Genomic DNA, 26328 nt, shown 5'->3' with positions numbered 1-26328 from the left:
TTCATAATTTGGCGGAGAGTTTCTTCTCTCTTATTGAAAGATAAATCGTTTGAAAGGGTTGGGAGGGGAATGAGTGATCTTCAGCACTTTTCTCTCAACGTTTGAAAAGAGCATGAGAGCGTCAGTCTCTTCCACTTGAACCTCTTTCTTCTTCAACCTCTTCTTACGCGTGGCGTGTCATGTCGAACAAAAAAGCGCGTTCAGTGGATGTGTGAATGTGAGGGGGGGCTTTGATTTACACACCAACAACCCGTCAATAGTCCTTCAATTCTGTCTGAACTGAGCATTATTCAAATTATTCAACTCATTCATCTCTATCAAGATTTTTCTCTCGTTTTCATGCTCCACCACTTTTCACTCATGGATTTTATTTATAAAGCAACGAACGGTTGTTGCAGCAAAGTTCTTTGTTAATGCTTGTTATCTAAATAATCAATTATCACACAATCTTTATGCAATAAATAAAGTTCCATGTAGGCCTATCATTAATTCGCTCAATTAATGTGGCATGCGTGGCGAGCATGACAGTGCTCTCCAGTAGCGCTGCCACCACCACGTTTTTAGGGTCCTGGGCCCTGCTACTTCTATAGGATAATTCAAATAAATACGCCAATTCACCAAAACAATCTCACTCTATTGAAAAAATCCCATAACAAACATCTATACTCTCTCTCTCTCTCTCTCTCTCTCTCTCTAACTACAGCACCAGGGTGAAGAATCTTGGTTTGACTTTCACAAATACTCTCGACTGGACAGACCATGTAAACTCGACCAGTAACAAAGTTGTAGCTGGGATTAACTCTTTGAAAAGGATTGGACACCTTTTACCTTTTCCTACTAAAATCATGTTAGTTAAAACATTGATATTCCCCTTTTTTTTCTACTGTGACTTAGTGACTATGGACATGACTGTTCAACTTACTCAGAGATTGCAGCGCGCTCAGAATTACTGTGTGCGCTTCATCTTTGGTTTACGACGTGACGAACATATTACTCAATACTTTGGACAGCTCAAACTTTTAAGACTGCACGAATACAGGAGTCTCCATGCACTCATGTTCCTCTTCAAACTCTTGAAATCTCGGTCTCCCAATTACTTGGCAGCAGGGTTTCGCTTCATGGGTGATGTTGGCAGGGGTGGGACGCGTCATGGAGCTTGCTCATTGTCCGTTCCAATTCACAGGACTGAGCTATATAATAAGTCATTCCATGTTAGTGCGATTAGATTATGGAATTCACTGCCAGCTCATATTAGGCTGCTTGACAGTCAACGCCGGTTCAGTGCGGCTGTCGTGGCGTGGATCAGGGAGGGAGGGCTTAACTAGGCGGTTTTACTCTATGTTCTTTAGAGGTGTGAGTGTAAGTGTGATTGTGTGGGTGTGTGTGTGTGTGTGTGTGTGTGTGTGTGTGTGTGTGAATGTTTTGTGTGAGTGAGATTTATTCACTATTAAGATTTCTTGCTTTTAGTTTTCTCTTTTTTTTCCTCTTAATTTATTCAATTTGTAGCAAATTGATTTAGTAGTTTAAGTAATTTAAGTAATTTTAATTTTAATAAGTAATTAAGTAATTTAAGTTTCCTTATAATTTTTAATTATCATTTAATTTCAAATTGTAATGTATATTGTTATTTCTATGTTACTTATCATCGTAAGCCAAATGGTCAAATCCCCAATTTGCTTGCGGGTCTGCATCAATTGAAAATTCATTAAAGCTTGTGCAATCGAAATAAGCACTCATTTTATAGTTCGAACGTTTCAAAGCAAATGACACCTTCTGTTGCTGCAATTCGACGCGTGCTATACTTTCCTTATCTAATGTGATGTTACGTAGTGAAATCCATCGCTCGTGCCAAGGTTATAGAGAGAGAAATGGTGATGCACTCCTATGTGTTTTAGACAAGTAGCAGACTGGTATGCACCCAATTCGAGCCTCCTCCCGCATTGCTGCAAAAGCCATGTGTGTTGAGTTTGCTCTCCTTTACTTCATCATCCGTAAAATGCCTGTGGAGCACAGCATTTTACGAATGAGGAGTAAAGAGAGAATAGAGAATTCATTCCATTCTCCACTATGATCGACCGTTCGCTACTACTAGCAGTCCTGCTACGAAGTCTGCTTTCCCTCTCTCTATAGTGACAGATTAAAGTGAATCCATCTAATGCTATACTGACAGATTAAAGTGAATGCTAAATGAGGGAAAAAATTCTCTACTGTCAAATTAAAGTGAATCCATATTTCTACTGTCAAATTAAAGTGAATCCATCTTTATTCTGAGTGAATCTGTTACATCTTTATACTGTAAAATTATAAAGTGATTGCAAATTGAATAATTCGGAGGGTACAAGAGAGTGTGATACACCCATCGTTTCTCTGTCTCTCGCATAAGCTTAAAGATTGTGCAAACTACTAGGTGGAAAAAAAACAGATGGCTCCATGCGTTATCCCCTATTCTCGCTACTGCTTTTTCCTCTATTACGAAAGCCATGACAAAAATCAGTTGTGAGTTCCTTTTTAATCCTGCCTTCCTATACTGCCAGTTGAAGTGAATCCATATTATTCACTTTATATGTGGCTTGCACCCAACTCGAGCCCCCTGGCACGTTGCCGCTTTTTCCTCTATTGCAAAAGCCATGCGAAAGAGAAATCAGTCATGAGTTCCTTTTTAATCCGTCATTCGTATACTAGTGAAACCATTTATGCTTCTCTCCACGCAGCGATCTCTGCATTACGAATGCCGAGTAAAGGATCATGTCGGTCTCTCCTTTGATCGGTCATACGCTACTGCCAGTTTAAGTGAATCCACCTCAGCAGCTATGCCTTAGTACATCGCTTCTCACAAGTAGCAGTTTGAGATTGCCAGATGGCCCCATGCGTTATCTCCTATTCTCAAATCACCATATTTCTAAATTCCTTTTTTGCTATTATCAACAACAAAATAAGCTATTTTGAACCATCTCTTATCACTGAAAATCCAATGTTCCCGGTTCACACACCTAGCAATGAGATTTCGCTACAACTCTTCACATTCCTGCAATATCAATTATAATTATTCCACTGTCACCAATCTTTAATACTGCTGGCTTTTCTATGATTGAGATAACTACGATAATAAATACAATTGCTGTAGATTGAAGATTCCTACAGCATTCCCTGTTATGACATGTTCTGTATTTTATTTTACTGAGTAGGCTCAATCCAGAAATTACTTGAACAGAATGACTTGTGATCACAATCCCTTACACTTGGGAGATTTGTCTATCAAGAGGAATATATATATATATATATACTATATTATATATATATATATATATATAATATATATATATATATATATATATATATATATAATATAGTGATATCAGAGTATGGAGGAACTGCTTTCCTTTTCATATTATCCTTGAAATGCAAAATTTCAAAAACCTTTTGTGTACATCGATGCACAGTTGAAAAAGAAATATTCCTGCCAAATATCATGGAATTCTATCAACGCGTTTGACTGTAATCGCGTTACATACGGACAGACAAAAGAAAATCCTAGTTAAAAAATAGACCTCACTACGTTCGGTCAATTAATTAACAAAATATTTCATCTTAATTATGAAATAATTGAAAAATATAATTTCTTTCTTAATAAAATATTATTGATTATTCTAAACGAGAATAAACAGTTGCTATTACATCAATAAACCTGTATCAGCTACTGTCTTTAGAAGGCATTGACAAGACAGAGAGGTTCGGTAACGTTTTTCTCCTATCTCTCTCCACTGCCATTATAACGTGGACCTCACTATAGAAGCAAGAATCATTCAAAGCTATTTTTATGGATGAAATTAGTCATGGGGACTCAACTTTCCAGTTCACCCCTAAGTTTGAGAACTAATACGCGAAGGTATTAATTTAACTTTGGCTCCTCATTGATGATTTTAATTAGTTCGGACAAAATCCATTTTCAACTACTTCAAATAGCGCTATCCTCTTCAGACTGCTGGGAACTCAAAAACTGAATGGATAACAAGAATTGAACTCCTCTACATGCCAAGTGCATCGTGTGGAACTGACGAGATGAAAACCCTTTTCACTCATAAATGTGAGTGCTATCATAGGCCTACTAAGCTCCAATTTACTGGAATGAGTTTGATAACTTTCCATTTATGGACTCCGAGTATGACACTCTTATTCTACTTAAAACAAACAATACATACAATCGTCTCTACAATTGATAGGAAATCAAATTTCCAAGTTTATGCCATTGAAAAACAATTTCGCGCTAGAATTTTGATAAGAAAGCTTCGTACATATTGTGGAGTCTTCTAAACACTGTACACTTCTCTGTCTTCTTACACATGAATAGAATTTGTTTGATACATATCTATGTACTACTATATCTGGCTCACTAAATCATTTTAAGTGTGTTAAGGACTGGAATAATTTATGAAAAGGTTGAAGCGCAAGTTGAATCTGAATGCATTAAGAGTTTTTAATGTAATAAAGAAATTTTAATGTAGAAGTAGAAAGTCTGTTCGTGCTCTATCAAAAACGAAGTTAATAAAACAAAATGAATTAGTTCGAAACTCAATAAAACTGAAACTTCTGATATAGAGACGCGTGGCTTTGTAATACAAGATATCCACCAATAGTCTATTTTAGTGAAATTTAAAAATATTCTAGGATATGAGGAATGAATGCACGTGGTATTTTAGAGCGTAATATATAAGTAGGTAGTAATTAGTGAATTTCCACGACCTTGCTAAGCTCGTGCATGCTAATCTTCGTACCAAAGTTTGATTGAAGCTCACCTATTATGATGGAATCTAGACCACAGCTACGCAGAATGTGCGGTCTCTTCGCTCATCGAAGTTATTGAAGTGACAAAATCACTTTACCTCGCCCACTCACTGAAAAGACCAACTCTGATTGTCAACCAACTATTATAGCAAGATGTAGTGTGGATGTAGTGTCTAGATAGTAAGTATCGCAACTGTGCTGCCTGTGCCTGCGCCATTCTCAAAGCTCTGTAGTTTCGGAGGCATTTCAAATTTCAATTGATAATTAGGTTCTCTTTGTTATTGAATTGAACTATTTCAATTAACCTTGATCATTAACTGATTATAAGCTTATAACTCTACATAATCTTGGTGACTGGAAACAATTAAACAGTTGAAACTTGATCAAAGTTGAATTCAAGAATATAAAATCTAAGAGGAGCAGTTATATTACACCGACTAGAAGAATTTTTCATTCTCCTAAAACAATTGAATCCGTGTTCATTTGAATGTTGAGAAAAAACGTGCTTCTATTCACAGTGTTTTTCGAGATAGTATAAAATTTATATCACTCTCAAGCAGACGCAGACAAGCTTAATATCTTGTTCTTAGCATCATATCCTTCAATTGTGAGCTATTCTATTTGAGATTTTCTCGTCAGAGAAAACTCCCCTCATTTCTGGGAATCTTGAATTATCATGCATTCCTATTATCCTGATACTGCACAATTTCATTCTCTAAGAAATCATTATTATATTATTTTTCTATTGTTTCCCTCTTCTGCAGACACTGTAGAGTCCATAAGAAGGTTTTGCTCAGTGATTCTATTCTCAGACAGCCAGTTCATAACTTTCTACTTACGCAGTATTCTACTGAGCGCAACCCTTTCAGATCCTCTTATTGTTTTATTGTCTGCTTTCTTTTGTTGTCTCACAATTTTTCATCAACACTCGACATTCATTTTATGTTTTCCTCGTATACGTAAGTGCTTTTAGGGAACTTATTAGTAGTAAGCATATTGTCATCTTATGATATACAAGCCAGCAGGCTCGCGTCACTCGCCTTATCCTCTTTTTACCCTGGACACCCGGCTAGATCATCCATAAACTAAGATCTAGAGAAAGATAAATTATTATCTAAAAATAAATATCAGATAAGCAAAGATGAATTTTTCACTTGAACTTGCTTTCTTCCTTCTAAAAGAAACTGAAAATCCCAGGCTTGATTCAATCTCGATTGATTTCAACTATGTAGCGCAAAAGTCTCTATTTTTATAAAAAATTCAGTTATTTTCCAGATAGAGACTTGGATTGTTCCATTTCAGTCCAGTTTTTCATCATGTCAAAGTCCATACCAATCCTATTTGAAATAAGTAAATGTGCTTAAATTTTAAACCATTTTCAGCAAATACTAAATTAAATAAGAGATTTGTTTTTCCCCCCAGCACTGGGAGATATAATTAACATTCTTGCATTGTGAGGTAGTAGCTCTCCATTTTTACAAAATGCAGGCTTTTCTTTATTTGTAATCATGAGTTAACAATTGGTAATTGACTCATGATTACAAACGTACAGAACGTGATCTGATAAGCCACTGAATAGTTAGAACAATGACCGAGGTCATGATGACGCTACTTGTATAGAGAGGCGTTTCCCAGAGATTGGAATGCAGGCCAACACTCTCCACCTCCTCTCCACATCATCAGACAGATTATGGATGTTCAAAAGATTCTTATATTACGAAATGAGAACCAATTTTTTATGAGGAGCTATTATATTTTCAACGAATGTACATCATGATATTTACAATAAATGGAATGTATTTACAATAAATGTACATGTTATTTACAATAGATTATTTTCATCTAATAATTGATCTTTACTAGGTGTTGAAAACCCAATCCATTTCACTAACAGTCCTTTTTTATCACGTTTTAATATGTTTTCAATCAAATACACCTGTCTCTCCGTTTCGTTTAATTGCGTTTTTTTTTTTAATTTCTTCTGCATTAAACCTACCACTAATTACTTCTCCGTTTAGATCTTGCAAGCTATACGTTACAGGTTGAGAAGGAAATATAGAGTGTAATCAGACTAAACCGCCTTCATATATTATTCTAACTTACAACTAATACATTTATTCCTTAAACCTCTACAAGTATTACAATTAATTTTCACATTCAAAGCTTTTAGTATTTAATAGTTTTATTCTCTCCTCAATTAACGAGTTCATCATAATCTCTGTAAAAAAGTTAAAGTTTGTACAACATCGCTGATTCGCCACACATTTTCATAATTTCAAATGTAAATCTTACACTATCAATGTTTTTATCTGTTAACCTATCATCAATGAAATAATACATTCGAATATTCAACCAACCTAATGAATTACAAAAGCAAAATTCAGGAATTTCCTTTAATTCGCGTCTTCGATGTCTATCAACTATATTCTTATTTATAATATAACATATGCTTATATGTTCTGACTTCTGTTCTTCACTTTTACCAGGTTTTATAAATGTTAAATATTCCTCAAACGTTAGTCCTTCTTTTCCGAAATTATTCAATTCTAATATTGTTTTGTCAATAAGTTCGAAATAACAACATCTATATTTTTTATCGATTTTATTCGAAAAATAGTTCTTATCAAATGAAATTGAATCCATCTCCAATCTGAAATTAAACAGAATATGCTATCAATCTTGTTCTAAGCCTGTCTCATCTGAAAATCTGATAAAAAATTCCAGATAAGTTCATTTAATTGTTCTTTTGTTAAATGTTTATTTTTTTCTGTTATAACCTTCTTATTTTATCGATAGACTCTTTAAGATGTGCACAATCACATCTGTATGAGCCTGGGATATTGCCATTCTCCCAGAATTTATCATATGATGTACCGTATAAATCACAAACTGAAATATGATTATAGTTATCACTATGCCAAACTCCTAATTTTTCATAATCTCTCACAAATGTTAAATATTGTAGATTTGTCCATCCTTTTTCTGCTAACTGGTCCAATAATTGCTGATGCGTCTCCAATAGTTCAGTTAGTTCACAACGATAACTTTGTATTCTCGCCATTTTTTCTAAAGAAACAGAATCATATTTACGTAATTCATTAAAATGCCTATTATAATATACTGAGCTTATATATTCATCAAATGATTTCCGTTCGAGAGCTCATATCTGAAAACATATTAAACTATAAGTTGGAATGATCAGCGTATATAATCAATTGTAAAATATTTACTTAGTTAGTAATTGACTCTTATCTATCCAAGATGGTTCACTAAAGTGTGATTTTCTAACTACAAATCATCATTTTTGTTTCCAAGGAGAATATAAAGAAGACTATTATGTGATAGCAGATAACAATAAAACTGTTGGGATTGATTGTTTGAGTTGGGTTAATAGTGCGAGGGTGAAAATTTATAATAAGTTTGTATGTGAAATAACAAGCTCTGGTGTAAATAAGCAGTTAGGTAACCATATTGTAGACTTTATTGAGTGTGCAGATTCAAGATTAGGGAAAACTTTCACCTCTCCTACAGGTAAAATGCATGGTATTACACGTTTGGAAGCTACAATCTGTAACTATAGTTTAACAAATAGAGCCAATAGCAAAACCTTTGACCCTATTCAAGATAGCTTGTCACTCTTGAATGATAGTAGAAATTATTTCCAAAATGCTCCAATTTATTCTGTGTCCTTGGCTAAAATGTGGAGAAAACTGACAGATAATTTGAAAAATAGTTGTTGTTTGATCTATAATGATCTTCTACAGTATGTTTACTGGGGTAATAGCAATACCAGCAAATTGAGTGGAGTACAAGTAAAGCTTCCCACTGACCCACAACATAGAAATAAAATAATATCCTATGTAATCTCTGCATTTAGCTTTAATCTACTACCTATTAATTATGTGGAAATTTTCGAGGATCCATCAAACAAAAATAATATCAGTTTCTCACAAAAGTGTTATATTAAGAGTGGAGAGACTTATTTCTCCAAGTCAACCACAGTTTTCTCTACCATATCCAAAGTTGTTGACCTAGATGAGTTGGGTCTTGTAGCAACAGGTAACTTGATACCACAAGTCTTAAGAAAACGGGCAAACATAACTTGTAAGCTTCCTCCATACCCTTGTCTCCTATCTCAGTGCTATCAGCCAAGAAGCGTAAGCTAGAACTGGATGAAATTGATCTAAAACGGAGGAAAATTGAGTTTTTTGAAGCCACATAGTCATTTAGGGAACGGCATAAGCAGCTAGAAGAATTTGAGGAAGAAATAGAAAATTTGAGAGAGGAACTTGGACCATTCACATTGGCGAAATTTTGAGCCTAGTGGAGTTTATAATGTGACTGCATTTACTGTGAATAATACTGGGAAATTCCCATATGTAGGTGTACTAGGGGAGAAAGATGGTTTGAAAAACGTTTACTTTGTAAAGGGTTGCCATAAAAATGTTTTCATTAATGCATACAAAGCTATCGAAACTCTCAAGAAAGAGGGTTATTTTGTAATCCCTTACACTGACAAAAAAGAAATTATTTGTCTACCAAGGGAAGAGAAAATTTGTGTAATTACAGTCAATGGTATGTCAAGCTATAATGGACATACATTTCCTAGAATAGAATCAGTTAAGTTTCTCCCAGATGTTTGGAAAAACTTGGAAGACACTCCCTTCACACAAAAAGAAGTGGAGCAGTATAATAACATCACAATGCTGGAAATTAAAGGGAAAGTAAAAGTAGGACAGTGTAAAAGATTGGAAGAGTTACCACAAGGTATAGAGTTAGTCATTATTGCAATAAAAGAAGTGTACAACAGAAACAATACTCGGTATATCCTACAGTTTGAAAATGTGGAAGCATTTTCAAACTATTGGTTAGAGGAAGAATTTGAAAACCCGAACATAGATTTGAATTATAAAATTAGAATCAAGCTAGATGTTTTATTCCCAGTAGGAATAAGGAAAGAGTTACTTTCTGTATTTGATTTGGTCATAGATATGCTTTGATGTATGTATAATAATTTAAAAATAAAGAAAATTATTGTGACAATCCTCATGACATTGAGCTCTCACCCCTTCTCCTGATTCCTCTCTCATTTTTTCTTTCCTGCTAAACGAGTGGAGGAGGAGGACAAAGGAGGAGGACAAAGGAGGAGAACGGAGGACAATTTTTGTCCTCGGAGGGGAGGAGGAGGAGAACAGAGTACAAAGGAGGAGAAAGGAGGACAAAGGAGGAGGAGAAAAATTTAAGTAAAAATGAACTTACATGTGTTGATTTGACGAAATGAAATAATCAACTTCTCTCAGTTAGCTCCTCGACTCGGTTCAGGTAGCTTAGCTCCTCGGCTATGATTTTCTAGATGCAGGTAAGGTTCCTTCACGAGAGCACAATTGCTTATGAGACCGAGTTGTGAGGTGAGAAAATGCTGTGGAAAAACAATGTAACCAAACTGTAACACTAAATATATATTATAAATCAATTTAGTGTTATTTCACAAAAATATGAGAATATAACAAAAATTTTCACTTACAATCAAATGTTATCGTCGTGCTAAAGCTCTGGGGAGTATCGGCAGTGTTCGCCAATTGTGATACACGCCTCCTTTGTGTTTCTATCTCACTCGTACAAGCCTGCAACAGACAGAGAAACGACTTGCTATATAATCGCTTTTCTCAGTGGAAAATCATCATTCACGTTAGAGAGCTATTAGTACGCGCTTCTCGACACTTTAAAATGGACAAGTCACACCGTGCATCCTCATCCTCATTCTTATTGCCAGACAGCCCGCCTCCAGAGGGAACTCAACTTCTGGGAGCAACAGCAGAAGCGCCGCAGCATGGCTACAACATCAGCTGTTGCCTCTGCTGCTGCCGCCACCTCCTCCTCAGCCTCAACCTCAGATCCCTTGAAGAAACAAGGGATCTTCGTCCAAGATGAGGATTCCAACATCATCGTGGGAGACAGCAGCCCTCTCCCGCAAGCTACTTGGGCACCACGCCGAGCGGCGCTCACATCGGTACCCGCCCCCAAGCAGTCTGTCAAGAGGAGGCTGTTTGTCGACGACGATGAGGAGCCCGACGTCCTCACTCAATCGAAGGTTAGCATACAAAAATATTATTATTGTAATGTACACAAAATCTTTATAAAATGTGAATTTTATAAATCTTTTGTGTGCATTACAAGTCATTACTGATTCTTATACTGTGAGCGAAGACTGAGCTATCAAATTGTGCTATCAAAACAATCCGAACACAGATAAATTCTCACGATGGTTGTATTGTTTAAACATGTTTACTAAATATGTCGCATGAAACATTCCTACTGAAACAATTTGAATTGGAGAATTACATATATATATATATATATATATAATATATATATATATATATATATATATATATATATATATATATGAAAAATAGTTGTTGTTTGAGTGTGAAACAAAAATTTGCATGATTAATGATTAATTTATGTTTTCTGCAATCATTTATGTTGATTGTAATGAAGTGAAAAATTTTTTTCCGATAATTGAGAGTTATGTCAGAGAATTTCCAAGTTATTACTCACATTTTTTGAGTAGTGAATCTGTTGAGCGCAAGATCACTCTCTCATGTCAGAGAATTTGCGAGTTATTAGTCACAGTTTTGAGTAGTGAATCTGTTGAGCGCAAGATCTCTCTCTTGTATGATTTTATAACCTGAAACAAATAAGAGTCTAATGAAATATTTTTCAACAGAAACGTGCGGTGGAAGAGGATGAGGAGGACAGCTCCATAATGATGCTGTTACAGCAGGAGGAGGATGAAATTCTCCCCGAGGAGCACTTCCTCACTGTCATCAATAGGTATGCCCCGAAACCCTGGACTCCTCTAAGAGAGTTGATGGAGGGTATGCCTTACCCTATTGAGGACGTGAAGGAGGTCTGCAATCAACATGGACGTCGCGTGGTGCTCAAGATCCGGCTGTCAGGTCAGAGAACAACAGATGTTTACATACCTGAACGTTTCACGCAGATCTTGACCTCCAAAGACATCCAAAATTTTAAAAGTAAATGTAAATCATTGTTACTGTTTGTCAAACATATTAATCAGTACATGACTGACATAAACATTGTTAAAATGCATAAAATTTAAATCATGATAATTATATTACCAGTTAACATTTTATGAATTTTATTATTACTTATTTTGTTAATAATCTTGTAACAAATTTTCGGACTTGACATTACATCGCCTTTCGGCAATATAACCTATATCTTGTAAATCACAATTTTCAAGTATTTAGTTTTGGCACAAGCCATTACATATATTTTCATTATAAACTATAATTTTCAAGTATTGTGTTTCCTCCACTTCACTCAGCTGAGGTTGTATGAATCTATAATTTACAAGTTTTGTGTTAAGGTGACAATTGCATCGCCTATCAGCATATACATAACCTACTTTGTTAACCGCATAATTTACTTGTTATATATCAATAAAAAATAGTTTGTTATTCTATAAAAAGTTTTCACTCACCTATCACACTAGTATACGTGTAGAGAACTCAATCACTCACTCTCCAAGTTGCATTGAGTGATAAGAAAAATTAAAATGTGTTTTATAGAATGAAGTGTGTATGCACGCGCAAGCATGCGCATGAGCTGACAACATCAGCCGATCGCTCACTGTGTCAAGGTCGGCTCAACGCTCTGCCTTCCTTGTTGCGAAGTGAGGGCGTTGGCCTGCCACATCTGGTGTGATGCATTTCATTCATTCGCGACCTTGCAAGGTCTTGTGTACATCGTACACATGGCTGGATTGGTATTCCATTCATTCTTTTATTGTGTTTGACTTTTTCACATCAACTATTTGAAATGCATTTTGAAAATTCATTTCAAATAGATGATCTGAATAGGCGAATTCAAAGTATTATTCCAAATTAATAGAAAATTCCATTTTTTCTTTTAGATTAAGTTAGTGTAATGATTAATTAATTAACTTTAGTTGTTAATGTTCGAGCATTGAGTTGAAAGGTAATGAAAATATTGAATGTTGAGAACACTCTTTGTGCATGTTGATATTCTTCGCGTGTCCGTTAAATCATTCTATTGGAGGAAGTTCTTTCCAATGTACTTTCTTTCCCCAACTTCTTTTCCATGTCTGTACTTTCTACCAAATTACGCACCAATACTTCCAAGGATTCAGACATAAACTTGTAGGAATCTAAAAATTTAATTTTGCCTACCGAAAGTGTCAAAAATCTCTCTGACGTATTCGCGATGCAGGAAATTTCTTTTTTACATTTACCGTGCGATTTCAGAATAAAATGTGAATCAAACCAGAGAAATTATGAAAATAACATGATATGTACTCCGGAGTACGTGCTGTTAAATTGAGAAGTTCAGTAATTTGTTGATAGAGTGCATCACTGCAGGTTATATAAGGTGTGTACTGCGCCAAATGTAAGCCATTATCAGTTTTACCTTTGAACAGGAATCATGTCCTATTCTTTGTGTTCTGATATTTTGGACAAGCCACAAACTTGCTCTATACTTTGTGATCTTGATTCTGATATTTTGGACAAAGCTCACTCGTCGGTACTTTACGATATTGAATCAACAAATTTCCATTATGAACCAAGGAGAAGCAGTACACCAATCCAGAAGTCGGGAGAGGAGGGGGAAGAGGAGGTGGAGGAGCAGAAACGTGAGGAGGAACAGATACGTGAAGAGGAACAGAAAGGAGTGCAAAAGCAGACACCTACGAAAATTGCTACGGTTGATCTTCACTGGTTTAAACAAACTTGTAATCAAATTATTGTGAAAGAACTTGCTATCATTGACGAGTGCAATAATTATGCTGTATTCCATTTCAAATCACCATTTCCAAAGATGGAATTGAGCGCAAAATTGTTTAACGACGTAACATGGCTGGAACGTTACTATCATAAAATAAAATGGGAAGATGGAGATTTAGAATACAGTGACTCATTAATACGTGATTACCTTGCAAGTTATGAGAAAATTTTCACAAAAGGAACTGAGAAAGCAAAGTTTTTGAGAAGATTGCATTCTAACGTACAATGCATACCGGAGGACTTTCTCAAGCCCAATTTCAGCTTTTTCACCACTTCGTGGTGTTATGATGCATGTAAGATACATAAATATAGACCCGATGGAAGGTGTGCGTTGTACAGTGCCCAACATTATAATTCTTTGCTGTTTAAAAATATGTATCAAACAAATAATTTCTTGTGCGAAAACAATCGAATGCAAAGTATGAAATTGGCACCGATGTATACGAATGCGCAGAAAAGAAACTTTGCACGTTATGGATTCTTCTACAACGGAAAGGAATTACAGTGTGTTTATTGCTTGCATGCACTGAGATTGCATAAAGCTCGTACATGTTGTCTGTCTACAATTAGATACGCCCCCCTCAGAGACAACTGTGTTACAGCTAAGTGCACATTCCTCCTTATCAATTTTATTGTTCATAACTTAATCGAGGTCATGCAGTGTTTTAGCTTTGCAAAATTCAAAAATTAACTCGCCTCTGGATGAACTTTGGAAATGCTTGTATGACATTGCAGATAAAAAATGTAAAAGATCATTGACCTCTCTCTGTTCATCAATAGAGCTGATACCCCAAGTGATATAGGTCTGAGGATATCTATAGCCATTTTTGGAATGCTTGTTCATACTAAATTTACTATAGATATTCTCGGAGAGCACACTTAAAAAGCAACGCCCGCAGGTTTGTACAGCACACATAGAAAATTTCAATATAAATTTGTGAAATTTTTCTTAACTGTCGGGTGGAAAGCAAACCAATTATTTGCAATTTTACAGTATAAGTTATTAGATGGATTCACTTTAATCTGTCAGTAGAAATATGGATTCACTTTAATCTGATAGTAGAGAATTTTTTCCTCAGGGAAATTATTTTTTCCCTCACATTTTCCAATTTTATCTGAGATTTTCGAAGTGCTTGATATACTAGATACAGGACATCTACATTATTGTAGTGCAAATGATTTCTCAACTATTGTTACAAATTCCGATGAACTTTGGAAATGCTTGTATGACATTGCAGATAAAAAATGTAAAAGATCATTGACCTCTCTCTGTTAAGACATCAATAGAGCTGATACCCCCAGTGATATAGGTCTGAGGATATCTATAGCCATTTTTATCAAGAGATACGCCCCCTCAGACACAACTGTTACAGCTAAGTGCACATTCCTACCTTATCAATTATAGTTCATAGCTTGATCTAGGTCATGCAGTGTTTTAGCTTTGCAAAATTCAAAAAATTAACTCGCCTCTTGATGTCAATTTCATTCAATGAATTTGATTCTATTGCAAAAAATATTAAATTTTCAACAGGATTCCAAGGCAATGATGTTGATCTAGCGTTAACAAAAACAGAAAATGTACATTTTCCAATTTTATCTGAGATTTTCGAATTATTGGACATACTAGATACAGGTCATCTACATTATTGTAGTGCAAATGATTTCTCAACTATTGTTACAAATTCCGATGAACTTTGGAAATGCTTGTATGACATTGCAGATAAAAAATGTAAAAGATCAACTTAGATCATTGACCTCTCTCTGTTCATCAATAGAGCTGATACCCCAAGTGATATAGGTCTGAGGATATCTATAGCCATTTTTGGAATACTTTGATAAATTAATTACAAATAAAGAAAATGCAAGAATGTTAATTATATCTCCCAGTGCTGGGGGAAAAACAAATCTCTTATTTAATTTAGTATTTGCTGAAAATGGTTTAAAATTTAAGCACATTTACTTATTTCAAATAGGATTGGTATGGACTTTGACATGATGAAAAAAGAAAAATTCAAGCTCATAGATAGATAGTCACTAGATAGATCCGTGATAGTGCTTGAGAACCAAATTTTGTAACAAATTAAATGCTTCAATTACTTGAGATGTCATATAGACAAGGAAAGGTTTAATCATTGCTATAGAAGTTTCATCAAACTTCTTAACAAAAACAGTATGAATATTTGAAGTTTTTGTTTTAACGCAAGTTTCATTATCAATTTATCTAAATTTGAAACTCTTTGTTTTATTCTGATTCATAGTTTCAGATTGAAGATTTGATGTTGAAATTGAAGTGAACATAATATTTGAACGATTTGTGACAAAATCAGGAAATTGAAGAAGTTTTGGGCAATAGCCTGTTTTTTCTTTTCCAACTATTGTATTGTTCGTTCTATCTAATAAATAAATAAAGCTAATGAGAGAATGCTTTATTCGTGTAGATTACAATATATACTGGTTTTTTACACTTATATACAATTATAAATGAATTTACATAATATAGACTGAGAAAATATTTTTTGAAGTGCATATGATATGAAAAAAGCAGTTGTCAATAGTTGTAGCTAATATTGTTATGCATTAACATGAATTTGGAAAGAATATTTGAAAAGATCCTTGCAACTAACTCTAGAACGAGAAACTTAAAGAGTAATAGGGTTTTAGCACATCTACAAAAGAGTTTCTTATCTATACTAGACTGGGATTGATTCACTTTAATCTGTCAGTATAAGTTGAATTGGGTTCTTATATCTTAGAGATTCATGATGCTGAAGCTGTCTGAAGTAAGATCTGACTGAGAGAATAATTTGAGCATATCTTCCAAGGTTGACTCTCACTGTCAGTATAGCATTAGATGGATTCACTTTAATCTGTCAGTATAGCATTAGATGGATTCACTTTAATTTGACAGTAGAAATATGGATTCACTTTAATCTGACAGTATAGCATTAGATGGATTCACTTTAATCTGTCAGTAGAAATATGGATTCACTTTAATTTGACAGTAGAGAATTTTTCCCTCAAAGGGAAATTATTTTTTCCCTCACTGTCTCTCTCTCTCTTCCTCCCCCTCGTCCTCACTGGGAGATAAGATAAGGACAGGGAGAGGGAGAGGGAGAAGGAGAAGGAGAGGGAGAAGGAGAGGGAGAAGGAGAGGGAGAGGGAGAGGGAGAAGGAGAGGGAGAAGGAGAGGGAGAAGGAGAGGAGAGGGAGAGGAGTGGGGGCGCAGAGGGGGAGGGGGGAGGGGGAGGGGGATTTGCGCAAAAATTTTTCCTTATTTCTCGGGGATTGTGCAAAAATTCTTCCCAGAAGTATCTATATGAGTCTACTGGGGACCGAGCTTCGCTCTGGAGTAAAAAAGCATAAAAAAATTTTACGAATGAAGAAATTACAATAACAATCACAGTTCATACACAAATGTTCCATCTAATCACAGTAAATTAAGATTAATTCCCAGAGGAATGCAAAAATTTCCTTCACAAAGGCCCGGTTGCACAAAAGCCGGTGAAATTTTAATCCTGATTAATTTCACGTGAACCAAATCAGAGAAGACCATTTCAAAAAGATGGATATACTGGAATTAATCAGGATTGAAAATAACCCGGCTTTCTTGCAACCGGCACTAAGTACCTGATTGAATGATTACAAAAGTTCAATAGCTGAGTCATAATTTTGACACAGCCCCACACACATGAATTCGTTCACTCACTTCCATCATCAACAGACGACGAAATAATTATTATCAGCAGTTGTTTTTCCAAGGATGAATTATAATTATCCTTCCAATGTCCTTCAGCGAGTTTTCTCAGGGATGAGACCTAGTGCAATTGAATTTTTATATTATAAACCTACTATGTTCTGAATTCGTGAGAATCGTTGGAGCCGTTCTCGAGATCCTGTGAAATAGAAACATATAAAGATCCAAACATCTAAACATCTAAACATTTGAACATATAAACAGAAATTGCTCGTTTAATAGTATAGGATACAGCAACGAACGTAGGAATACGTAGGATCTACGGAATATAGGAATACGAACGTAGGTTGAATTTTGTTTTGTTAGCACATGAATGGAAGAATATGAATCCTTCTCCTCTTTTTCTACTCCCTCCTCTTCTTCTTCTCTCTTCTCTTGTCAATCACATCTCCCACTCTGTCTTATCAGTTGAACTTCCGGTGACATTTCCTCTCATCGTTCGGCTCGTCACTTCTTATCGGTCATTGATAACACTCAACAAAAGCTGCATGATCCACTCTCATGTTTCAAACCAACTAACATTAACTAGAATATGATTGGAAGCAATATTGTGAAGAAAATAATTATTATTCCAATCCTAACCATTTTTACTTTCTTTGCCCTATTACCATAGGTAAGGAAAGTATTGCTTTCCAAAAAAAATTAAGGTACCCTAATTTCAAGTTTTCTATACGTTTCAAGGTCCCCTGAGTCCAAAAACATGATTTGTGTGTGTGTTGTGTGTGTGTGTGTGTGTGTGGTGTGTGGTGTGTGTGTGTGTGTGTGTGTGTGTGTGTGGGTGTGTGTGTGTGTGTGTGTGTGTGTGTGTGTATGGTGTGTGTGTGTGTGTGTTGTGTGTATGGTGGGGGGGGTCTGTGGGGGTGTGTGTGTGTGTGTGGGGGTGTGTGGGTGTGTGTGTGTGTGTGTGTGTGTATGAGTGTATGTGCGTCTGTGTACACGATATCTCATCTCCCAATTAACGGAATGACTTGAAATTTGGAACTTAAGGTCCTTACACTATAAGGATCCAACACAAACAATTTCGATCGAATGCAATTCAAGATGGCGGCTGAAATGGCGAAAATGTTGTCAAAAACAGGGTTTTTCGCGATTTTCTCGAAAACGGCTCCAACGATTTTAATCAAATTTATACCTAAAACAGCCATATATAAAAACTACAAAATTAAAATCTCTAATTGACTGACTGACCTATTTTGTTGATGCATAGGCATCTGGGGCTAATGAGACTAAAGATTTGAGGAGAGAATAAAACTAGATATCGTAATAAAAATTTTTCTTCATAAATAGCCACAGTAACCCTTAGAAGTGGTGCCCTCGTAGCACCAGTAGACCGAAGTAGGAGGACTAACACTAGGCGGAAAATTCGGTCTGCCACTAACACTGGAAACAGTGCTGGTGACAGGTCGAGGACAGTGAGTGGTGCAATGATACTTTGAATCATAGTGCCACGCTAACTCAGTGCTGATCATACTATCACTGCGGCCTGAGTTTTCAGAAGCAGCTCGCACGCGCGGGAGAGTTACAAGTTCTGCAGGAGAGGCCTTTGGGCCTATATACTGCAGGGGTGGAAGGTGGATACAGGGGTCGGCTCCTGTATCCGGGAATTTTTGCGCTTCGGCCCCTCACATCTAAAACAGCTGCCACAAGTCCCATATCTTTAGAAATTCCAGGAGCTCCACCCAATCTATGCAAATTTTGATTTTAGATTTACAATTATCAGGCTCCAGATACAATTTGAACGAAAAATTCCAGGTGGAAATGATTTAGCATGAAAATCTCTACAATTAATGTTCAGTAACTATTCCACCTAAAAATAATTGAAAATAAGCTCGAAATTCAAGAAGATGTGATTATTCAATTGCAAACTGTTGGCAACTGTTGATTCTATTAAATCATTCACTATGAAGAGATAGAAGACTTCGTGTGTCTCCAGCGTTATTGTCCTGTCACCAGCTGGCTCAGATCTTTTAATAGTAGACTTAAGATGCGCGTGAACACTAGCTTCAGGTGATCAATTTCCATAACGGCAAGGGAAGCTAAGTGAGTGCGCCACACCAGATTTTTGTAATAATCTCTATTTTCTCATTTCTATACTTGGAAACTTTTTGCCCTGACGAAATGAAACATCATCATCATCATCATCATCATCATCATCATCATCATCATCATCATCATCGTCGTCATTCAAGAATTAGGCTGTGTTGGCCTGTTCCAGCATCCATTTCTTCATCGGTCGTCCGACGACGCGTCTTCTCCCATCGGGTTTGTAGTGCCAAGCTTGAATTGGAAGTCTATTTGCTGGCATACGAAGTAGATGGCTGGACCAGTCTTCTCTACTTTTCTTCAAAATGAAACATTCCTGAATAATGCAAAATAGCTGAAACTTTACACTATTTTCTCTTTATTTCATTTTGTGTTCAATTTTCTAGTTTTTCGAAATTTAATTTAATCGTGGACTACGACTACGCCCCGTTTCGGAAAGCCAATTTTCTGACTCCAGCTGTTTAAAGTCTAGAACTTAGCTGAATCCCGAGCTCGGAAACTGGCCTATGGACTATGCTATAAGCTTCACATTCAGATAAGTTGAGTGATGAGTTAAGATAAGTCGAGAGTTAAGTTGAGATGAGTTAACGAGATCTTCCAATTAAGAACTCTCTCAGTGCCGCTCTTAATAGCTCAGCTAATTCGATTAAAGGCACAAGTCGACTAGTCTAATTTTATTTTATCGTGAGGATAATGTAATTTTTGCACTCACATTATAAAAATTATCATAATTAATCAAACTTTATGTATGCAAGTTGGCGAAAATTAGCGTTAATCTACAGCGAAGCTTAGAGAATAACGATTATTACGCTCCTAAAATTGATTTGCTAGTTGAAATACATGCTTGCGAAGGTGAGAGATAATAATTTGGGAAAACTGTCTTATGACAACCTGTTTTAATGATAAATTTTCAACGTGTATCAAATTTTTTGTCAATTTTTTGTCCTTTGAAGTTTTACCGTTCAAATCGATTTACGATTTCATCTAAATATTAACTACCACTTTAAAATAGAACTGATTCTACTACACAAAACTTTCAAAATTAACCATGAATGTGGGTTCATTCCCTTCTTCTTCCCTATTTTCCCCAACACCCTTCTTCTTCTTCTTCTTCTTCCTCTTCTTCTTCTTCTTCTTCTTCTTCTTCTTCTTCTTCTTCTTCTTCTTCTTCTTCTTCTTCTTATTCTTCTTCTTCTTCTTCTTCTTCTTCTTTTCTTCTTCTTCTTCTTCTTCTTCTTCTTCTTCTTTTTCTCCTTCTTCGTCTTCTTCTTTTTCTTCTTCTTCTTCTTCTTTTCTTCTTCTTCTTCTTCTTCTTCTTCTTCTTCTTCTCTTCTTCTTCTTCTTTTTCTCCTTCTTCGTCTTCTTCTTTTTCTTCTTCTCCTTTTTCTTCTTCATCTTCTTCTTCTTCTTCTCTTCTTCTTCTTCTTCTTCTTCTTCTTCTTCTTCTTCCTCTTCTTCTTCTTCTTCCTCTTCTCCTTCTTCTGTCTTCTTCTTCTTCTCTTCTTCTTTTTCTTCTTCTTCTTCTTCTTCTTCTTCTTCTTCTTCGTTTTCTTTGCCTTTCTCATCGATTCCTGCACTGAGAAGTTCTGAAACAGGTCTGATATAAGATGCTTGCTTATATCTACCAGCCTAACGAGAAAAATGGAATAGAAAGGAAGAGAGAGAGAGAGAGAGAGAGAGAGAGAGAGAGAGATAGATAATCGTATAATATAGAGAGAGGGTGAGGAAGAGAAAGAGTGCAAATCTTATTAGAATTTCTTCAACGCTTTAAAGAAGTGCTAGGCTACTTAATCAAATTTTATCGACACTTGCTCTGTTCTGAACCTGTTTTATACCTATATTTATCCATTCCTTTAATATACTCCTGAATTTATGTTAGAAGAGTAGGTATATTTCAATGTACAATTATTTTATCAATTTCAAGATATTATATTCAATATAATGTCAATATTTCCAAATTATTGTTTAAATTGTTCATGAGAAACATTTGGTCTTTGTTTATGATGTACTAGCAGGTAACCCGTGCTCCGCAAGGGTCCAATTTGAAAACTTGACTAAATTACTACTAAAGCTGAGGTTTCGTTTGTGTGTAAATGCCGTCGTCGACCACAACAGGATGAGGAGGATCTCAGATTGGGTAGATTTCAATTTATCTACATAACCTAAAAGATTATATTTTAATGGGGAGGATCTTGAGTTTATACTATTTTATACATTCAAATGGCAATATGTTGATATTATTATAAATATTTTTATTATTGAATAATAAAACAGAAATAATGAAAAGATTTTTGATCAGTGTTTTAGCACACTTGAAATTTGGACAATATGAATGTCAACAATGCTTGCCGTCGTCGACTGCGGAAGTTTACTCACGAACGATAATGCCCGTTTATATTAGATTTAATATTATTTTCCACAAATTCATATATAAAAACACTTTTAAGAACAAAATAGGTGAAGTCTACTACAGTGAGGTCTACGTTATAATAGCAGCGGAGAAAGATAGGAGAACAGTGTTGCCGATTCTATAGAATATTGATGCTAGTAGTTCTGTGAACAGTAGACCTCACGCAGTATTCATATCCACAAGAATTGTACCTGATTGAAACTATAGACCTTATGGAAATACAGCAATAGACTGGCTTCTCCACACAACTGTGTAATCACTTGTCAGCTGATTATGATGAATAATTTTATAGTCTGATTTTTACTCTAATATTGGCGTATGAAGGAGGCTCTTTTTTCCTTTTATATTGTCCTTGAAATGCAAGATTTCCAAAAACCTTGTATGTACGTCGACGCGCAATTAAAAAAGGAACATACCTGTCAAATTTCATGAAAATCTATTACCGCGTTTCGCCGTAAATGCGCAACATATAAACATATAAACATTTAAACATTAAGAGAAATAATGCCAAACCGTCGACTTGAATCTTAAGCTGCGTACACATATACGCACTTCCAACCCGCACCGAGCACGCTCCGCCCTCGTTCCTCCATCAAACCACAGTCGCTCCGCCCACGCACCCATCATGAACGTTACGGAAGATGTTAGATCTTCTCGCGTTCCCCAGTCGAACCACTGTTGCTCCCCGGTCGATCATCAATAGCTCTGCTGGAGTGACGTTCGGTTGCGGAGCAGAGCGAAAGTCTGTACGCACCTTTAGACCTCACTTCGTTCGGTCAACCAGTATTCTATAAATGCATTCTGATCAGTTTCTAAAGCTACTTCTGTTATTATTACATCAATAAACCCTGTATCAGCTACCGTTTATAGAAGGCATTGACAAGACAGCGGATCGGCAACGTTGCTCTCCTATCTTTCTCCACTGCCATTATAACGTGGACCTCACTATATAGCAGGTACCTTCAACACCACCTGTTCTGAAGGATGTGAACAACTCCGATCAGCTGTTAGTACCGTTCACATCCACCATAGCCGGCTCCAGCGCTCTGTGATTCTGTAGTCAAAATCTCGACTTCAGTTTAGCGCGTGTTCTCGGCCGGTGAACATCATGTCGTCGTGTCGCTGTGTCGCGCGGCTACGGTCGACTGTCGCGTGTAGCGCGTTTGCTGTCGCGTGCAGCGTGTTGTTTGTCGCTCTGTCGTGCGTGTCAGTGATTGGTGAGGAGCTGAGCGACAGTTTGGATGTCGATGCTCTGGATTTGGTGGAAGTTGACAAGGAGTTTATTTTGAAAAAGTTGAAGAGGGATATTTTGCCTGGAGGTGGGAGTTCGTGCTACAATGCCACCGGGCATGCGCAGGTAAAGTCAATCAAAATTCGTTGTAGAATAATATCTAGATTGTGTTCTGTTATATAGAAAAAATAGCATATGAAGATATCATACCTTGGGATACCATAGGTGAAGCCATAGAGAAAAGATAGTTATAAAAAATATAAATCTGAGTACCCTTTTTAAAAATTATTACTAGTAGTTCTGTGAACAGTAGACCTCGCGCAGTATTCTCATCCACAAGTACCAGATGTCAACTGTTTTAAATTTATGTTAACAAACTCAGTTCACGTTTGAATTTGTATTCCATATTATGATATAATTCATCCAGTTCCGTCATGATCTTTCTATCTGATGAAAATTAATTTTTCAGAATCAAAAATATTATAATTACTCCAGCATTATTTAGTTCATTTGTTTATTTTTATTCACCCATTAAATTAGTTTTTTCGAATGTGAGAATATTGATACTGATGGGCACGCATAATAATACCATGACTGCAAAACAAAATATTGAAACCAAAGACCTTAAAGCTGCGATTAGACCAAATTTATTTAAAAAAATGTTAATAACTCAATCCTTATAGATTATATTAGATTGAACATAACTTATCATACACATGATGAACATATGTGTTAGTCAACTTCCGTTCAATCTAATAGAATCTATAAGGATTAAGTTATAACCATTTTGTTAATAACTTTGGTGTAAACCCAGCTTAAAGATGCATACCTCTTTAATGTCTTCGATTGAAACTATAGACCTTATGGAAATACAGCAATAGACTGGCTTCTCCACACATCTGTGTAATCACTTGTCAGCTGATTTATGATGAATAATTCTATAGTCTGATTTTTACTCCAATATTGGCGTATGAAGGAGGCTCCTTTTTCCTTTTATAATATTATCCTTGAAATGCAAAATTTCCAAAAACCTTGTATATACGTCGACGCGCAATTAAAAAAATAACATACCTGTCAAATTTAATGAAAATCTATTACAGCGTTTCGCCGTAAATGCGCAAGATATAAACATTAAAACACATTTAAACATTAAGAGAAATGTCAAACCATCGACTTGAATCTTAGACCTCACTTCGCTCGGTCAATGAGATTTTTCTATCATTAAGAAAGTAATCTTCTAACGTGCATGTTCCCCTCAACATCATACACTGTGAGCCTACATGAAGACATCATAGACTGATTCTATTTGTATTTTTTATCTTCGTCTAAATTGCGTGGAATCGCCTTTAAAAACTGGTCTTTTGATAGCTAAATTGGTTGTTAGATGATTGATAAAAGCAGCAAATTTTTTTTGTAATTCACTTTCTTCTATAACATGTTGTACCTTACATCCCTGAAGACCAACAGTATATCTCTTCAAGTGTTACACAGCATGAATTTTATATCCAATGAGAATTTGTAGTTTTGAAAATAATCATCAATAGAGGATGATAACATTTTTATTCAACAATGAAAATTGAAGAAATATCAATTTCAATTCTCATTCATTGACTGAAGAGTCGTCAATTAGTAATTATAACTGTAATATGAACACATTAATTACATTGTCAATTCATTTTTGTTTGTTGAAAGCTGTTGATATGGAAATAGGGCACATATTTACATGTTGATATCTCCTATCGTTCTATGGAGCAAAGCTCAAACTCAGCTTTTGGGCAATAATTCAGTTACTGTACTGTATAATCCTATTATTATCTAGAGTATGAGCCTGTAAAAAAGTCATATTCCGTCATAAAATAATGATCTTATTCATTTGACTCATCCATATTAATTTATTTATACATTTTCATACGTGTCCGTCCATTCACTATCACTTGCGCTCGTTCATTCATCATTCATCTAATTATTTAGTTTTAGTTTAGTTTAATTTTGTCACATAAAGCTGTATAATTGAGCAGAGCTCGCACAGTATGTGACACGTCAGAATTTTATAATCTTACATTCAAAAGAAACAATTAGTTTTTATCAGTTATTAGTTTTCGTTATTGGTAATTATTTTATTTGTTATTAGTTTATTCATTAATCCATTAATAAGTTTCTCCCTCCATCTATCCAGTCATTCGCTCCTTATCAAAAGATTCATATAGGTTTTTGAACGGAGGAAGAAGTATTTAAATAATTATAGAAATTGAAACTGAACTGGGAAGGATTGACATGAAGAATGAAACTTTCTTTAAATGAAAGTCACACTCAATTGCCAAATCAAGGAATGGAATAGGATATAGGTGGTGAATGGAATTTGATATTTTATTTTATTTCGAATTACTTTAATTTTTTAATATTTTGGAAAATATTATCATCTGTAGAATATTTTTGTTTTTGGCCGATCAATCTATCAGCTGTATGGAAGGAGCGCTCTCTGTTATCGGCAATAGGAGATAATGAACTCAGAGATTGGCGCCTACTTTCAAAATTCTTTTGATTTAGGCTGTTTTTATTTTTATTGGAAAATATGCCGTGACATCGTATAAGCAGATTCTTTCATCTATGATTTTACTCAAAGAAAGTTGTCCAGTGTGCATCGCGTGAGTGATCCGTGTTCCGATTTCAACCATCCACCGGATGTCAGTGATTTTCGAACTAAGTTTTTTTCGAAAAATAATAATAACCCATCTCCCCACAATTATTTTGAAATGCCGATAAAATAGGCCATCTTCTCCAGAAATTGGATGACCCATTTTGATGATTACCTTTCACAAAAACATCGGGCTCTCCGCTCTACGTCCTCGGGTAGGAAAAAAGGTTTTTATAATCACTTTTGTTGGAAATAATAATGATTTCGTGAGCCCAATTGGTAAAGTGAGGTCCACGTTATAATGGCAGTATCTAATGAACATTGGTGTTGCTATCCTTGTCTATCATTCGACAAAGCAGATAGTGATATCCTTTTCTAGCTCTGCAACGTTGCCAGATCGTTCTCCAACAATGTAGAAACAGTAAACTAACTCAATATTTAATGCTGATGTAATATTAACTGTTCCCGGTTACACAAAAGCAGGTCGAATTTTAACGGTGATCAATTCCACGAGAACCAATCAGAGAAGCCATCTTTTCAAAAAGGCCTCCTCTGGTTGGTTCTTGTGAAGTTAATCACGGTTAAATTTCAACCGGATTCTGTGCAACCGGGCCTTGATCTCAATCATTGGAATTTGTTATT

General features: G+C 35.6%; 1 protein-coding gene and 1 long non-coding RNA gene across 2 annotated transcripts in view; one reads left to right on the top strand and one right to left on the bottom strand.

Annotated features, from left to right (window-relative positions):
* Nucleotides 1-10123: 10123 nt before the first annotated feature.
* On the bottom strand, nt 10124-11653 carry LOC120351787. Its single transcript, XR_005571529.1, has 3 exons — nt 11344-11653; nt 10307-10406; nt 10124-10201 (listed from the first exon to the last, which is right to left on the bottom strand). It is a non-coding gene; the product is annotated as an uncharacterized LOC120351787 (long non-coding RNA).
* An 11249-nt stretch (nt 11654-22902) lies between these two features.
* LOC111063319 (laminin-like protein lam-2) overlaps nt 22903-26328 on the top strand; it is a 132509-nt gene continuing 129083 nt past the window's right edge. The window contains exon 1 of the mRNA XM_039430083.1: nt 22903-23177. Coding sequence (XP_039286017.1) covers nt 22929-23177 — 249 coding nt within the window. The 5' untranslated portion in view covers nt 22903-22928. The remainder of the gene's footprint in view (nt 23178-26328) is intronic.

Source organism: Nilaparvata lugens, chromosome 6 (assembly GCF_014356525.2).
Source record: "Nilaparvata lugens isolate BPH chromosome 6, ASM1435652v1, whole genome shotgun sequence".
In the NCBI taxonomy this organism is placed as follows: domain Eukaryota; kingdom Metazoa; phylum Arthropoda; class Insecta; order Hemiptera; family Delphacidae; genus Nilaparvata; species Nilaparvata lugens.
The sequence above is the reverse complement of the archived record's forward strand: the minus strand, read 5'-3'. Positions and strand labels throughout refer to the sequence as shown.